General features: G+C 49.9%; 1 protein-coding gene and 1 long non-coding RNA gene across 5 annotated transcripts in view; one reads left to right on the top strand and one right to left on the bottom strand.

Annotated features, from left to right (window-relative positions):
• The window catches only part of LOC137232739 (uncharacterized), a 55,494-nt gene extending 42,072 nt beyond the window's left edge, over window positions 1–13,422 (bottom strand). For 3 of the 4 annotated variants that reach the window (XR_010947166.1, XR_010947167.1, XR_010947164.1), the window contains exons 1-3: window positions 13,033–13,422; window positions 8,086–11,868; window positions 7,809–7,924 (exon numbers count right to left, since the gene is read on the bottom strand). This is a non-coding gene — a long non-coding RNA (uncharacterized lncRNA). The remainder of the gene's footprint in view (window positions 1–7,808; window positions 7,925–8,085; window positions 11,869–13,032) is intronic. The other variant, XR_010947165.1, reaches the window with a different exon arrangement.
• On the top strand, window positions 9,673–13,793 carry GHRL (ghrelin and obestatin prepropeptide). Its single transcript, XM_067755440.1, has 4 exons — window positions 9,673–9,844; window positions 10,068–10,184; window positions 13,072–13,180; window positions 13,653–13,793. Exons 1-4 carry the CDS (start codon window positions 9,680–9,682, stop codon window positions 13,670–13,672), a joined length of 411 nt encoding a protein of 136 aa, XP_067611541.1. The 5' UTR covers window positions 9,673–9,679; the 3' UTR covers window positions 13,673–13,793.
• The last annotated feature ends 2,606 nt before the right edge of the window (window positions 13,794–16,399 follow it).

Raw genomic sequence — 16,399 nt, 5'->3', positions numbered from 1 at the left:
GAATTGTTTAACAAAGACTTAGAAGAATTAAAGAACAAACAAACAGAGATGAACAATACAATAACTGAAATGAAAAATACACTAGAAGGAATCAATAGCAGAATAATTGAGGCAGAAGAACGGATAAGTGACCTGGAGGACGGAATGGTGGAATTCACTTGTGGAACAGAATAAAGAAAAAAGAATGAAAAGAATTGAAGACAGCCTAAGAGACCTTTGGGACAACATTAAACGCAACAACATTCGCATTATAGGGCTGCTAGAAGGAGAAGAGAGAAAGGACCTGAGAAAATACTTGAAGAGATTATAGTCAAAAACTTCCCTAACATAGGAAAGGAAATAGCCACACAAGTCCAGGAAGCACAGAGAGTCCCAGGCAGGACAAACCCAAGGAGAAACATGCTGAGACACAGAGTAATCAAACTGACAAAACTTAAAGACAAAGAAAAATTATTCAAAGCAGAAAGGGGAAAACGAAAAATAACATACAAGGGAACTCCCATAAGGTTAACAGCAGAAACTCTACAAGCCAGAAGGGAGTGGTACGATATAATTAAAGTGATGAAAGGGAACAACCTACAACCAACATTACTCTACCCAGGAAGCATCTCATTCAGATTCGATGGAGAAATCAAAAGCTTTACAGGCAAGCAAAGCTAAGAGAATTCAGCACCAGTGAACCAGCTCAACAGCAAATGCTAAAGGAACTTCTCTAAGTGGGAAACACAAGAGAAGAAAAGGACCTACAAAAACAAACCCACAACAATTAAGAAAATGGTCATGGGAACATACATATCGATAATCACCTTAAACGTGAATGGATTAAATGCTCCAACCAAAAGACACAGGCTCACTGAATGGTTACAAAAATAATACCCATATATGCTGCCTACAAGAGACCCACTTCACACCTAGGGACACGTACAGACTGACAGTGAGGGGACGGAAAAAGATATTCCATGCAAATGGAAATCAAAAGAAAGCTGGAGTCGTAATACTCATATCAGATAAAACAGACTTCAAAATAAAGAATCTTACTAGAGACAAGGAAGGACAGTACATCATGATCAAGGGATCAATCCAAGAAGAAGATATAATAATTATAAATATATATGCACCCAACATAGGAGCACCTCAATATATATAAGGCAACTGCTAACAGCTATAAAAGAGGAAATCGACACTAACACAATAATAGTGGGGGACTTTAACACCTCACTTACACCAATGGACAGATGATTCAGACAGAAAATTAATAAGGAAACAAGCTTTAAATGACACAACAGATCAGACAGATTTCACTGATATTCATAGGACATTCCATTCAAAAAGAGCAGATTACATTTCTTCTCAAGTGCACATGGAACGTTCTCCAGGATACATCTTGGGTCACACATCAAGCCTTGGTAAATTTAAGAAAACTGAAATCATATCAAGCATCTTTTCCGACCTCAACACTATGAGATTAGAACTCAATTACAGGGGGAAAAAAACAATAAAAAACACAAATACATGGAGGCTAAACAATACGTTACTAAATAACCAAGAGATCACTGAAGAAATCAAAGAGGAAATCAAAATATACCTATAGACAAATGACAATGAAAACACAATGATCCAAAACCTATGGGACGCAGCAAAAGCAATTCGCAGAGGGAAGTTTATAGCAATACAAGCCGACCTCAAGAAACAAGAAAAATCTCAAATAAACAATCTAACCCTACAACTAAAGGAACCAGAGAAAGAAGAACAAACAAAACCCAAAGTCAGTAGAAGGAAAGAAATCATAAAGACCAGAGCAGAAATAAATGACATAGAAACAAAGAAAACATTAGCAAAGATCAATAAAACTGAAAGCTGGTTCTTTGAGAAGATAAACAAAATTGATACACCTTTAGCCAGACTCCTCAGGGGAAAGAGGGAGAGGACTCAAATCAATAAAATTAGAAATGAAAAAGGAGAAGTTACAACAGACACCACAGAAATACAAAGCATCATAAGAGACTACTACGAGCAACTCTAAGTGAATAAAATGGACAACGTGGAAGAAGTGGACAAATTCTAAGGAAGGTATAACCTTCCAAGACTGAACCAGGAAGATACAGAAAAGATGAACAGACCAGTCACAAGTAACGAAATTGAAACTGTGATTAAAAATGTTCCAACAAAAAACGTCCACGACCAGATGGCTTCACAGGAGAATTCTATAAAACATTTAGAGAAGAGCTAACACCCATCCTTCTCAAACTCTTCCAAAAAACTGCAGAGGAAGGAACCCTCCCAAACTCATTCTGTGAGGCCACCATCAGCCTGATACCAAAACCAGACAAAGATACTACAAAAAAAGAAAATTACAGACCAATATCACTCATAAATATAGCTGCAAAAATCCTCAACAAAATACTAGCAAACATAATCCAACAACACATTAAAAGGATCATACGCCATGATCAGGTGGGGTTTATGCCAGGGATGAAAGGATAAATCAATATATGCAAATCAATCAACGTGATACACCATATTAACAAATTGAAGAAGAAAAATATATGATCATCTCAATAGATGCAGAAAAAGCTGTTGAAAAACTCAACACCCATTTATGATAAAAACTCTCCAGAAAGTGGGCAAAGAGGGAACCTACCTCAACATAATCAAGCCCATCTACGACAAACCCACAGCAAACATCATTCTCAATGGTGAAAAACAGAAAGCATCTCCTCTAAGATCAGGAACAAGACAAGGATGTCCACTCTCACCACTATTAGTCAGCATAATTTTGGAAGCCCTAGCCACGGCAATCAGGGAAGAAAAAGAAATAAAAAGAATACATATTGGAAAAGAGGTAAAACTGTGACTGTCTGCAGATGACATGATACTATACATAATCTTAAAGATGCCACCAGAAAACTACTAGTGCTCATCAATGAATTTGGTAAAGTTGCAGGATACAAAAGTGATGCACAGAAATCTCTCTCATTCCTAGACACTAGCAATGCAAGACCAGAAAGAGAAATTAAGGAAACAATCCCATTCACCACTGCAACAAAAAGAATAAAATACCTAGGAATAAACCTACCTAAGGAGGTAAAAGACCTGTACTCAGAAAACTGTAAGACACTGATGAAAGAAATCAAAGATGACACAAACAGATGGACAGATATACCATGTTCTTGGATTGGAAGAATCAATACTGTGAAAATTACTATACTACCCAAAGCAATCTACAGATTCAATGCAATCCCTTTCAAATTACCAGTGGCATTTTTGTACAGAACTAGAACAAAAAGTCTTAAAATTTGTATGGAGACACAAAAGACCCTGAATAGCCAAAGCAGTCTTAAGGGAAAAAAACGGAGCTGGAGGAATCAGACTCCCTGACTTCAGACTATACTACAAAGCTACAGTAATCAAGACAATATGGTACTGGCACAAAGACAGAAATATAGATCAATGGAACAGGATAGAAAGCCCAGAGATAAACCCACGCAGCTATGGTCAACTAATCTATGACAAAGGAGGCAAAGATATACAATGGAGAAAAGACAGTCTCTTCAATAAGTGCTGCTGGGCAAACTGGACAGCTACATGTAAAAGAATGAAATCAGAACACGCCCCAACACCATACACAAAAATAAACTCAAAATGGATGACAGACCTAAATGTAAGACCAGACAGCATAAAACTCTTAGAGGAAAACATAGGAAGAACACTCTTTGACATAAATCACAGCAAGATATTTTTTGATCCACCTTGTATAGAGTAATGGAAATATAAACAAAAATAAATGGGACCTATTGAAACTTCAAAGCTTTTGCACAGCAAAGGAAACTACAAACAAGACCAAAAGACAACCCTCAGAATGGGAGAAAATATTTGCAAACGAACCAACGGACAAAGGATTAATCTCCAAAATATATAAACAGCTCATGCAGCTCAATATTATAAAAACAAACAACCCAATCAAAAAATGGGCAGAAGACCTAAATAGACATTTCTCCAAAGAAGACATACAGATGGCCAAGAATCACATGAAAAGGTGCTCAACATCACTAATTGTTAGAGAAATGCAAATCAAAACTACAATGAGGTTATCACCTCACACCAGTTAGAATGGGCATCATCAGACAATCCACAAACAACAAATGCTGGACAGGGTGTGGACAAAAGGGAACCCTCTTGCACTGTTGGTGGGGATGTAAATTGATACAGCCACTATGGAGAACAGTATGGAGGGTTCTTAGAAAACCTAAAATAGAATTATCATATGACCCAGCAATCCCACTCCTGGGTATATAACCAGAGAAAACAGTAATTCAAAATGACACACGCACCCCAATGTTCATTGCAGCACTATTTACAATAGCCAAGACATGGAAGCAACCTAAATGCCCATCGACAGATGTATGGATAAAGAAAATGTGGTGCATATATACAATGGAATATTACTCAGCCATAAAAAGGAATGAAATTGGGTCATTTGTAGAGACCTGGATGGATCTAGAGACTGTCCTTACTTTGAACATTAGTAAGTAGAAAAAAAATAATGTAGGGCTTCCCTGGTGGCGCAGTGGTTGAGAGTCCGCCTGCCGATGCAAGGAAAACGGGTTCGTGCCCCAGTCCGGGAAGATCCCACATGCCGCGGAGCGGCTGGGCCCGTGAGCCATGGCCGCTGAGCCTGCGCGTCCGGAGCCTGTGCTCTGCAAGGAGAGAGGCCACAACAGTGAGAGGCCCGCGTACCGAAAAAGAAAAAAAAAGATGTATTTTTCTTGCCTTTCCTGTACAAACTGTATATCAAGGTGATAAAATAATTGAAGGAAAAATGCTAATAAATGTAGAAAGGAACAATAGAAAAAGAATCAGGTTGAGGTAAGGGGGTTGTTGTAGGGTAAGAGAGTGTGTTTTATCAGTTAAAGTTACACACTGAAGATTTTAAGGCTGAAATTACATGATTGCTGAGATTTGCTTTTAGAATATTCCCCCCAGAGGAAAAATAGTATATGGGATAAATACACGAAGCAAGATGCTAATACATGTTGAAAGTGATGATGAATGCTTGTGGAGACTCATTGTATTACTCTCTCTGCTTTCATTTTAAGGTTGAAATTTTCCAGAATAAGAAGTTCAAATATACATGGAGAGAGTTTATCTTACATATGGCCAAATTTTCTGCTGGAAACATCATTTTATAATCAGAAAGGAAGTGCCTGAGATACTTGTTCAGTATCTGAGACATACAGATTCTCACGCCCCACTGCAGACTTACTGGATCAGAATCCAAAGACGAGACATAAAAAAGACTGCTTTCTTACCACTTCCCCTATGCATCCACTGTAGCCCAGCACAAACCTGCACCCAGCGGTGAGATTAGATCACCCTACAGGCCTCATCCTGAGAGCCTAGGGCTCTTAGCCATCCCTAGACTGCGCTACCTGTAGTTCTGAGAAGAGTTTCAGCACAGTGGTTGGCGGGCGGTGCAGGGAGTCAAGCTACAGAGTGTGGAGGGGCCAGTACCCATAAGGGACAGGATACAGGGACAGGAACTTCTGCCTGGACACGGTAGCATGAGGGCAAGAAGGCATCAATAGACCTTTCCAGGATGAGAGAGACCTGGGCATATTTTAACGCTGAGGGCAAAAGCTGGTGGAGAGAAAGACTGAAGATAGGAGACCAATACTGGGGGCTCCAGCCCCACGATGGCAGGAGAACAGGGAAACCCCAGTGGGAGAGGTTGTGTTTGGAGCAGGAGGGATGAGACAGCACTGGGCTAAGGATGTGGAGGTTGTAAGAGGGACACCCATGATGATCTAGAGCTCGTCCAGTGCAATAGCCGTGAGCCACAAGAGCTGCTGAGCACTGGAAATGTGGCTGGTCTGAACTGAAACGTGCTGTGAAAAATAACACAATGGATTTTGAAAATTTAGTAAAAAGAAAACCAGTGCCAAATATCTAAATCATTTATAACACTGATTACATGTCAGATTGATAGTATTTTGAATATATTACAGTATATTATTAAAATGGATTTTATCTGTTTCTTTTTCGTTTTTTAATGGGACTCCTAAGGAATTGTTAATGGCATGACTGGCATGATACTTCTAGTGATCGATGCTGTTCTACAAGTTATGGAAGCCAGAACAAGGAGAAAAAAATAAGCCCCGCCAAAGAGCCCTATCTATCTCAAAAAATGAAACCCGTTTCTATTACCCCAGAATCTGCCTCATTCAGACCAAGGTTTGGCCAAATTCATGAAAAACCTCCCTGCTCAGCCAGCTACTTAACAGCACAAACAGAATGACAGTGGACTGTGTACACAATTTGTTCTCAGACACCACTGACATACAGCAGTTAATTCGGTGATGATGCGCCCTTATCTGTGGATGAGGCCGGGCCCTCAAGGCCCTGCTGCGGGAAGGAAACCACCAACCAGCAAGCAATCCAGAGGAAGGTTCAGAGAAGGAGACAGACGGACAGACTGGCCTTGGCATTATCCACATTCAAAGGAGGGGAAACACGTGCTGAGGCAAGTCAGTCCTCCCCACCCCGAGCCACACAGGCCTCCTCAAAGGCCTCTGGGCTCAGGTCTGCGTGCGTCCCCACCCCAGCCTGCACCCCGTCCACAGCCAGGGGTGGGCAGCGAGGTACTTTCTGGGTGCCGCCTCCCCCTCCCTCAGTGGCTCCGGCATCCTTCCTTCCTCCCCCAACCAGCCTCCGCTCTGTGGGATGTGCTTCGGGTGCTTTCCAGCCCGCAGGCCACCTTTCTGCTCCGGAAGGGAACGCAGCAGCCCGCGTGGGTGTTTGCCTGTGGGGTGTTATCTAAGATCAACACTGGCAGTTCCTGTCTCCAGGGCCGGGACTGAAGGAGGCCTCACATCTCAGTGGGGCCTGGTCACCATAGTCCGTTTGGGGTTTTGGGGGCCGGGGGGGCAGGGCGGGCCACGCTCTGAAAAAGTTGCAGGCCTTCTCTAGCATCTCCCCACCTGCTCCACCTTCAGCCCTTCTGAGCCCCAAGGCCAAGAGGCATCAGCTCAGGTGGGCCGCAAGGGCGAAGGCCTCCAGGTGACACACTTACACTCTGCTGGGACTGCGGGAGGATTCCGGCCCCCGCCCCAGTGCACTGGTGGTGAGAAGTTTTCCAGCTGGAGGTACTCAGTCCCCACATTCTACTGAGGGGCTCAGTCCAGCCCCTCCCGGGCACCCACTGTCCCTAGAGTCTCCACAAGGGTCCAGTGCCCCCTGACGACCATCTCAGTCAGGCGGTCATCGGATGACCAGCGTTCTGCTGGCTCCCCTGCCCCATCCCGTCGTGCTCAGGAGCCTGGCTAGGCGTCCGGGCACTGCCGCTGAGGGCTGCGTGGCTTTGGGGAAAGTGTGGTCCCTGTGGCATTCAGGTTTTCTCCCCGTGAAATAACGGTGCAGCCTCCCAGGTCTTTAAGGTCGTGTCCTGTCACTCCTCTGCTCGAAAGCCTTCAGTGGCCTCCCTCTTCCAGATCAGGCCCAAACTCCTTGGGCCCCCAGCTTCCTAACTGTGCTTATCCCAACCCCGCACCTCCTTCTAGGCCTTTTCTTACAACCCGCCCCATTGCCACCCTCCTCCGAGCACCCAGCCTTCTCACTGGGGCCACAGTCTGCACCCACGCCTGCTGTTCCCCTCCGCTCCTGCCCCTCTGCCTGCAGCGGTGCCCTCCCTTCAAAGCCCTGCTCCACTTCCGCCGCCTGGATCACGGAGCCCTTCCTACCCTCCCAGCCCGAGCCCAGCCAGAAGTGAACTCCTCCTCTGAAACGCTAGAACGTCTACACAGACAACTCACCAAGCCCTTAGGAGTCACCACCTGGGCATCCTGTGGGATGAGCCGCTGCGGGCACGTAAGGAATCCCCCACGTGGTTGATGCGCTCTTCGTCCGTGAACATCTGACGTGGCAAAGGCTGGCCAGGGTACAAAAAACAGTTGTCACCTGCATGGTACTTGACAGGTTACAAAGGATTTCACACCCATCACCTCAGTTAACCCTCAAGCCCCTGTGAGAGGCAGCCGTGAGCAGGGGGACGCTCAGTGATCTGCGTAAGGCCAATCTGTGTGTGCTCACCTGTGGCAGCACCAGGTCCCGGCTCTCCTGCCCCCAGGGCACTCTGCTCCCTCTCAGAACCTGGCTGGGCGAGGGGAGAAAGGCCCGCACATTAAGAAAGACCAAGCTGAGCAGAGCCATCACCACCACCCAAAAGAAGGGATTGGACACTTGCCTCTTATTGTTGCCCTCAGTTTGTACTGGGCTGATTGCATCCCTGTGGGTCCTCTTTACACACTCGTCCATCCCCTGTATTTCCTGGGAGTTGGTAATTGAAACTACAGCATCTATAGACTCAGGTTTGATTTTTTTTTGCAAGGTGGAGCATGTGATTCTACCAAGAGTTACAGAAAAGTAAGACTTTTCTTATTTGCTTGTTTCTTATTACCAAATGAATATTCAACCTAAGCACTAAAAATAATTACAAAGAAGAAAAAAATTCAATAGCATATGTCCTTCCAGATAGTTGGCTGTCTATATTTGTTGTATTTTTATCTTGTATTTTTTCCATAAAATGGGATCATACTACACATTTTAAAAAAAACAACAGGACTGGAGTTCAGCCCCTGTTGGAGATGGTCTCTGCCCTGCTCCCCTGCAGTTTCCTCATCTGAAAAATGGGGCTTCCCTCGTGGACGTGTGAGAGTTCCACGAGCCAGCGTCCCATGTGCTCGGGGTCTGTGGGAGCCAGAGCAGCATCCCTCATGGAGAGCAGCGAGCGCAGGGGCAGGACAAGCTCCTGAGTTCGAGTGAGGATACCTCGTTCTATCCCGGAAGGAAGGGAGTGGCAGAAGGGCCAGTAAGCCAAGGCCGCAGAGCAGCAAAGCCAGACCAGACCCAGGGCCACTCTCCTCCCTCCCACCTAAACCAGGGCCAGGCACGCTTGCAGAGAGGAGCAGCAGATGGCCACCTCACGTGGCTGTCCCAGGCCACCCAGCCATCTCTCAGGGCGTTTGCCCACCGCTGTTGATTTCTACCCCGAGGACAACGTGCGTAGTATTTTTAGTTCCCAAGGAATGTCAATCAGCCCCCGGATACTGGGCTGCCCTGAGGTGGGGCTGCTGGTTTAAAACAAACACAGGCTGCCTATATAATGACCAGACAGCCACCAGGCACCACCTCCACCAGGAATCCCAGGTAGGCACTCCGGCCACTCTCTTGTGTGTGGGAGGGTCTGTTTATGGGTTAATTCACCTCCACTGCCGGGCATCCGCAGGCCCATCTGAACTCGGGGAGGTGGCATGACCTGGGGCAGCCTGGTTGCTCAGAGCTGGGCTTGGGAGCCACCCCAGGGCCCCCATGTCTCCTGGGACCTTGCCAGTTCAGCTTCCTCAAACATCCTCGAGAAACTTGGCACAAGGTCCTCGGGGCCTGGGATAAAGAACATGGGGAGTCCCACTGCCAAGCATTCTGCCCCCAGATGAACAGTCTTGGAAAAGAGCACCCACATCCTTCCATCGGTCCTACCTGGGGGAGGCGGGCAGAGAGGGCGCTAAGAGCCGCTCTACTCAGCAATCATGGCCCCAGGTCCAGGTCAGAGCCCTTCAGCCTGTCTGCTGGGCTCAGAGGCACAGGGAGGGAAGCGGGGAGAAAAGAGGGGACGGAATGGGGGCGCATGCTGCCCAGAGATGCTCTCTCCGCCAGGCCCATCTGTCCCCAGCCGGCCGAGGCCATGCCCTCCCCAGGGACCGTCTGCAGCCTGCTGCTCTTCAGTGTGCTCTGGGTGGACTTGGCCATGGCGGGCTCCAGCTTCCTGAGCCCCGAACACCAGAAAGTGCAGGTGAGACGTCCCCCCACGAGGCCTGCGCTCTGACTGGGGAATCTCACTGCAGCCCTGCCGTGAGCTGCGTGAGCTGGGCAGTGGCTCACCCTCTCTGCGCTTCAGCCTTCTTCTCCCAGAGCACAAAGGAGGACTCTGGGTCTGACCATGGGCCCACACCTCACTCTGCTTCTGGAAGGACAGGGAGGCTTAGGGCCCTAAGGAGAACACCTCCTCTTTCCAGCAGAGAAAGGAATCTAAGAAGCCGTCAGCCAAACCAAAGCCCCGGGCCCTGGAAGGCTGGCTTGACGCAGACGTCAGAAGTCAGGCGGAAGGCACAGGGGACGAGCTGGAAATCCAGGTGGGTCCCTCTGCAGCTTTATGCTTTCTGCAGTGGAGGGGATGGGGCGGGGGAGGCCGTGGAGAGGCGGCCATCCACAGGGACTCACTTACCAGCCACTCAAGGAACATTAAACAGCACAAAAACAGTGGACTCTGCACCACTGGGCTCTGTTGAGATGGGCTTTGCCGATCAACAGGCAAACATCTAAGCAACTTTGCTGTATTAGGATGAGCCTCAAGCAGAGGGGAGAGGGGGCGCCAGCAGATGCCAGGTGATCTCAGAGGGGAGCCAGCAAACAGACACTCAGGAAGGAAGAGCTGGTCACAGACTGGAGGCGTTTCCTGCAGAAAACTTTCTGATCGACTCAGGGGCCCCTCGGACCTTACCTTACCCAATCTTACCAGGCGGCGGCCTGGACAGGTGAGCCCAGCTCTCACCAAACCCCACCTGTAGACGAGGATGGGGCTCATCAGGCTTGCTTGAGCTTTGATGAATAGTTCACGGGGTAGGGGAGCCGTTTAGAGACAAACGGAGGACTAAGAGAGAGAAAGCGTGAAGGCGTTTTATAGTTACCCCTGCCAGGCAGCCGCGGTCCGGGGAATGGTTCTGACAAGAGTTTAGGTGAGGACAGATCCCCGCACGCAGGGAAACCAGAATCCCCGGGTGGTGCCTAGTAACTACTGCTAGTAACTGCGGTCTCACTCTCCGGCTGCTTTATCCTCCTGCTTCGCACTTAACCTCTACAACCGCCTGTGAAGTCAGTGGGGCTGGTTTCTGTGCCCTCATTTAGAGATGAGGAACCGAGGCTCAGCCCAGGGAGCTCACTGGGCTGAGGGGCCGCAGCCCTGCATGGGGAAGAAGTGGGACCCACAGTCTGGGGGACTCCAGTCCCCAAGCCCTGTGTCCCCATCACCGGTCTGGCAGAGAGCGAGCAGGTGGCCCAGGAAGTCTCCTCTGCCCTGCCTTGGCCTCCCTCCACCTACCCCCAGCCTCTCCTCCCCTCAGGGGTCAAATCCCCAACCCTCGCCCTCTGACCCTCGCCAGGCGCCTCCTCCACCACGTGTGGGACCCCACCCGCCACGTTCCCACTCATCAGCCTGCAAATCCTTAGACTAAAACCAGGGAACTTTCCCGGTGAGACTGCCAGGTCCAGCGGGGCCAGAGACGCCCTAAGTTAGCCCAGGCGGGGAAGAGGTTCCAGTGGCTGATGACTCGCGGCTGGACGTTTCCAGTTTCCACAGAGCAAACGGCAGGTCCTGCCTCCGCTAGAACCAGGAGTCTGAAATGTCGGAGGTGGTGAGACGCCAGAGGCAGGTGGGAGGCCTGTGACACAGGCCGCAGAGCTCTGGCTGTGCCCACCGAACCCCTCCAGGGCCGGGGTCCCACCTCACTCATCCCAGGCCCCTACAGCCCCTCCAAAAGTTTTCCTGTAATCAATCAAGTTTCAGAGCTGGAAGCTTTCGAGGCCAAGTTCCACCCATCCCCCACTGATCACATGAGACACTAAGGCACCTTTTCAAGTCGCTCAAAGCCGCACCCCTATCCAACAGCTGCTGCACCTCCCGTCAGTTGCCCGTCACCGGTTCCAGGGTGCAAACCAGCCCAGCAGGTCCCCAGCTTGGTGCTCGTGGTGCTGCAAAGTCGGCTGGGATCATCCAACCACCCGCATGAGCCACAGGGGTGGAGGCGAAATGAGCATTTACTGAAGGGAGGGAACAGAGGGGCCTCAGTTCCCCCAAAATCACTCGTATCATCTCCACTTGCTCCACCTTCACGGTGGAGACAAGAGGTGGAGGTAAATTTTAAAAAGGGGACCAACAGATACCTGTTGTTTTAATAACATCTCTGAGCATCTCTGCTCATCTGTGAAATAGGAGCAACAGTGGCTCCTGCCCGGAGGGAAAGGAGCTCAGTCTGGGCCTGACCAGGGCAAGGGCTGCACGCAGGGCAGGGCAGGGGCTCTGGGGCTCAAAGAGGCTCCAGGGCTGGTGGACTCGGGCCTGCAGTCTGGCCCTTGCCTCCACCTCCCTCTGTGGCCCCAGGCAAGTCGGGGCCTCAGCTCCTTCATCTGAAAAATGCGACTGACGTGTCCTGTCTGGAGGGCAAGGAGGCAGGAGGACCAAGGACCGAGGGCTCCCTTTCAGACCCAAGATCCCTGCGTCAACTCATCCAGAATCTCAGTGACCAACAGGGCCAGGCACCCAGGCAGTTACTGGATGAACGGAGCTAGATAGTCTCCGCTCCCCAGGTGAGAAACGATGATGTGGCCGAAAACAGAGCTCCTCCCTATTCACCCAAAACTGAGCTCCAGTAAATCATCTCATAGGCTGCCAAGAAAGCAGGGGAAATGGGGTGCTCTCCCTGTAGAAGGGATGAGACGGAGGCACAGAAGGAAGAACAAACTTGGCTCAGAGCATCGTTCTAGGGAAAGGTCAGCTTCCTGTCCAACTTCCCACAGAACAAGGAGAGGCCTGTGCAAATGAGAGAAAGACCACCTGGGAAGGGAGGAAGGTGGGGGGCAGAGACCATCCCCCAGGCTAGTGCTGTGTACACCAGGGAGAACCCTGCTCCCCAGATCACCCTGCCAGGGCCTGAAGCTCTACCACTGGCCATTCAACCTTATGTCTTCCTAAGCTGCAAGGAGCAGGGAACAGCTTTTATCAGTAACCTTCTCAGAGGTAAGGAAAGAGGGTACAAGGTAAGCCTCCTAAAGATGGTGCGGATGGTAAGACTAGGCCTGGGCAGGAGGGTAACCTGGCTGAGCTGTCCCCTCAGTGGTGCCTGCTGGACCCCAGGCCCCCCCTCTCTCCCTCTCCTGAGAGCCCAGGGCCTCCACTGGGATGGGGCGGGGGGGCGGGGCACGCACGGGAGGGTGTGACCTCTGACAACTCCTGGGTCCTCCTAGTTCAGCGCCCCCTTTGACGTTGGGATCAAGCTGTCAGGGGCTCAGTCCCACCAGCACGGCCAGACCCTGGGGAAGTTTCTTCAGGACGTCCTTTGGGAAGACGCCAGCGGTAAGTCCTTTCTCCAGTTTCCTCGGAGTCCCAATGTGAGTCCGCCTATGGGTGACAAAACAGAAGTTTTCTTCCCCATCCCTGCCTCTCAAAAGAGCTCCTAATTCCTCTTTCCCAAGCACAGTCATCCCTCAGTATCTGCGGGGGATTGGTTCCAGGGCCCCCAGCTTTTAGAGGATGTGCCCAAATCACACGGTCCATATTCTGAGGCCAGTGCTCCCCCCATTACAACACACCACCTCCGTCACCTTGGGGAAGAAAAGCCAACTTTGACGGCACTGGCAGAATGGCGGACACAGCACTATTTTTTTGGTGGTTTTTTTTTTTGGCTGTACTGCACGGTATGCGGGATCTTAGTTCCCTAAGCAGGGATCGAACCCGTGCCCCCCGCAGTGGAAGCACGGAGTCTTAACCGCTGGACCCCCAAGGAAGTCCCAGACACAGCACTTTGACTTGACCTCTTGCTTTTCAGAAACCCCAGCCCACAAGTGACCTGAGTCCAGCCACCTCTCCGTTTTCCCACCCTCAGAAGCATTCACCTGGCTTCCAGAACGCTTCCGAGACCACCCCCAGCTCTGAGGGGTAACAGTCTAGGAGGTGAATAAATGCTCAAACTGGATGGTGAAGGTTCAAAATGTTTATTTCAGGAAAGAAGAAAATTTCACATTTCACAGAAAAACACCCCCTGCCCCATTCTTGGTCTATGGTCAAAGGGAAGAGAAAAGAAGAACATGTAGCAACGAGGTGTCAATGCTTAGAAAACCAAATTAGACCCATTTCTACAAGCAGATAAGGCTACTGGGGGAATGGAGGTGGGGGAGAGAAGGTGGACAGAAAGGGGGAAGGAGGGGCGAGACAGAGGAGAAGACAAAGTTCCTTTAAATATCAGAGCTTCCCGATGCAAAGCTGCACAGAGAGCTTATTAACAACCAGCAAGGCCTGTGTGGACAGGAAAACTTCAGGTGACACTATCAGAGCCAATAGCCGTTGCACTGACATCCATGGGCAGAAAAGGATGCTGGGAATGTGAGAGCCTGAGTTTGAAGTTAGATTGAGTGGGCCGCTAACAATGGCTAGAGCCACTGCTGGACACGGCTGACCTAACTCCTCCTCCTTCCTCCTCGTCCACTGAAAAGACCTGGCACAGCAGACGCCACCTCACGTGGCCAAGGCTGGCCATTACCTTGGTTCCTTCACTGATTTGGAACACCAGGTTGATGTCCAAAACCACTTCCAACTCCAGCTCACAGCTGAAGTGAGCCTTGGTCCTTAAGTTCCACAACTGAATTCCAGTGAAGACCCAGTCTTCCTGGGAGGAATGTCACTTATCAGTCACTTGCTCTTTGGTATAAACACGTGAACTGACTTGAGAGCTACTGACGATGGATGCGTGATCACGAGGGGAGGAGCACCGCCCATCCCGACAGGTGCGCACCCATCGGAAACACGCAGGATGCCCCTCTGCGAAGCTGGGGTAACATCCATATTCTGGAGAAACCTCTGTCACAAAGGGCTCCCTCTAGGAGCCAAGTATCTTCTCGAGTGAAATTCTGGCCATCTGGCACTCAAGGCACAGCCCTACAGCACTAACCACTGATCACACTAAGTGGGCACCCCGAAACTCCACCACCATGCCTCACACCATGTGTGAGGAGCCACACATGGTCCACGGAATGTCACATGATCAGAGACCCTCTTAGAAATGCAGAGTCTCAGGCCCCGCCCCCGCCCTAGTAGGTCAGGATCTGCATTTTAACAAGACCCCCAGGCGCATATACAAAGTGGCTTAGAGGCCACGGGGTCCTATTCAGGCAGCAGAGCCAGGTCGGCCCACCTGGCTTAGAGCGGGTGTGGACTCTTACATAACTTAGGAAAATGCAGACTTGGCCAGGGTGCCCTCAACAAAACTGAGAGCGCATGAAAAAGCTGTCCTGTTCCCTCTTTCACTTGTCTCCCCGCCCAACTCTCTAAGCCCCAGCTCTGCTGTCAACTCCATGCCCATGCATTGGGCACACAACACACACACACACACACTCTTCCATCTCTCAGGGAACCACACACCCGACTACCTGGCCGCACAGTGACGTAGCTCACCAAGCCCTTGCTTCTGAGAGCATCTGCCTCTAAGTGGTAATCACACTTTGAAAGGATTATCCCCACTGGAGGAATCTAAGGTATTGGAGAGCAGGTGAACTACTTGGGTGGAGGGAGAGAGGAAGCAGAAGTCCGCCTCCATGAGCCAGCCACTCGCTCTGATGCAGAGACCCACACGCGCGCCTGGAGCTGAGGCACGTTCCAGCTCTAAAAGCTTAGTAGGGGTGCAACCCTGATCATCACTAGCCAGGCCCACCGTCCTCTTCTCAACACCCAGCGGAGGCACCGAGACTCAAACATGGTCAAAGGGCCCAAGAAACCAGCTCCCGACCTGCTGGAGAAGCAGCCAGACGGGGCTCCGGGGAGGATGGGGGCCAGGCTCTGGGGGGAATGCTGGTCACCTGATGCTCGCCCACAAAGACAAGGCCTTACTTACTCCTTTCTCAAGGGACACACAAGCCTTCTCTCCCACTTGCCTAGGTCATTCGCTCCAGAAACAGAGGTTAAGCGCCCACTCTGGTCGGGCTCTCTCACCTGCCCCAGGCAGCATGGTGGGGTGGAAAGCTGAGGCCTTAACGCTCACACCTGAATCTGAACACCAGCTGTCTGGTCCAGCCCACAACACTGAACTTCTCAGGCTCCTCCCATGTAAAACACCCACCCCACCCCAGTCACTATCAAGATTGAACACGGTATGTCCCACGAGGACACCTGCACATAGAAGACATTCAATTATCCTGATAGCCACCATTTACAGCATTCTTGCTGTGCACCAGCACTGTTCTAAATACTTCTTACATGAACTTAACGTAATTTCAGTGAATTTTCACAACAGACACACTTCAGAGGGGGAAAACTGAAGTGCAGAGGAATTTAGTGACTTCCCAAGGTCACATAGCAAACACGTTTCCGACTCACCCAGAGCTGTGGGCTCAGGCCCCCACTCCCCCACGTTCGGCTGCTTCTCTACCAATGTCACCCTCTTGTCCTGCTGCTTAGGGTCCTAGGGATTCCTTCTGTTTCTGTTTTTCATTTTCTTTCATAATACACGGGGTCAACTTGGAGTGGGCTGAGGACAATTTCAAGTCAACAACCAGCAGAAATAAAAGTGATCACAGGAAACAG

The sequence above is a fragment of the Pseudorca crassidens genome, chromosome 10 (genome assembly GCF_039906515.1).
Source record: "Pseudorca crassidens isolate mPseCra1 chromosome 10, mPseCra1.hap1, whole genome shotgun sequence".
Lineage (NCBI taxonomy): Eukaryota > Metazoa > Chordata > Mammalia > Artiodactyla > Delphinidae > Pseudorca > Pseudorca crassidens.
This window is presented reverse-complemented; position numbering and strand designations above follow the sequence as displayed.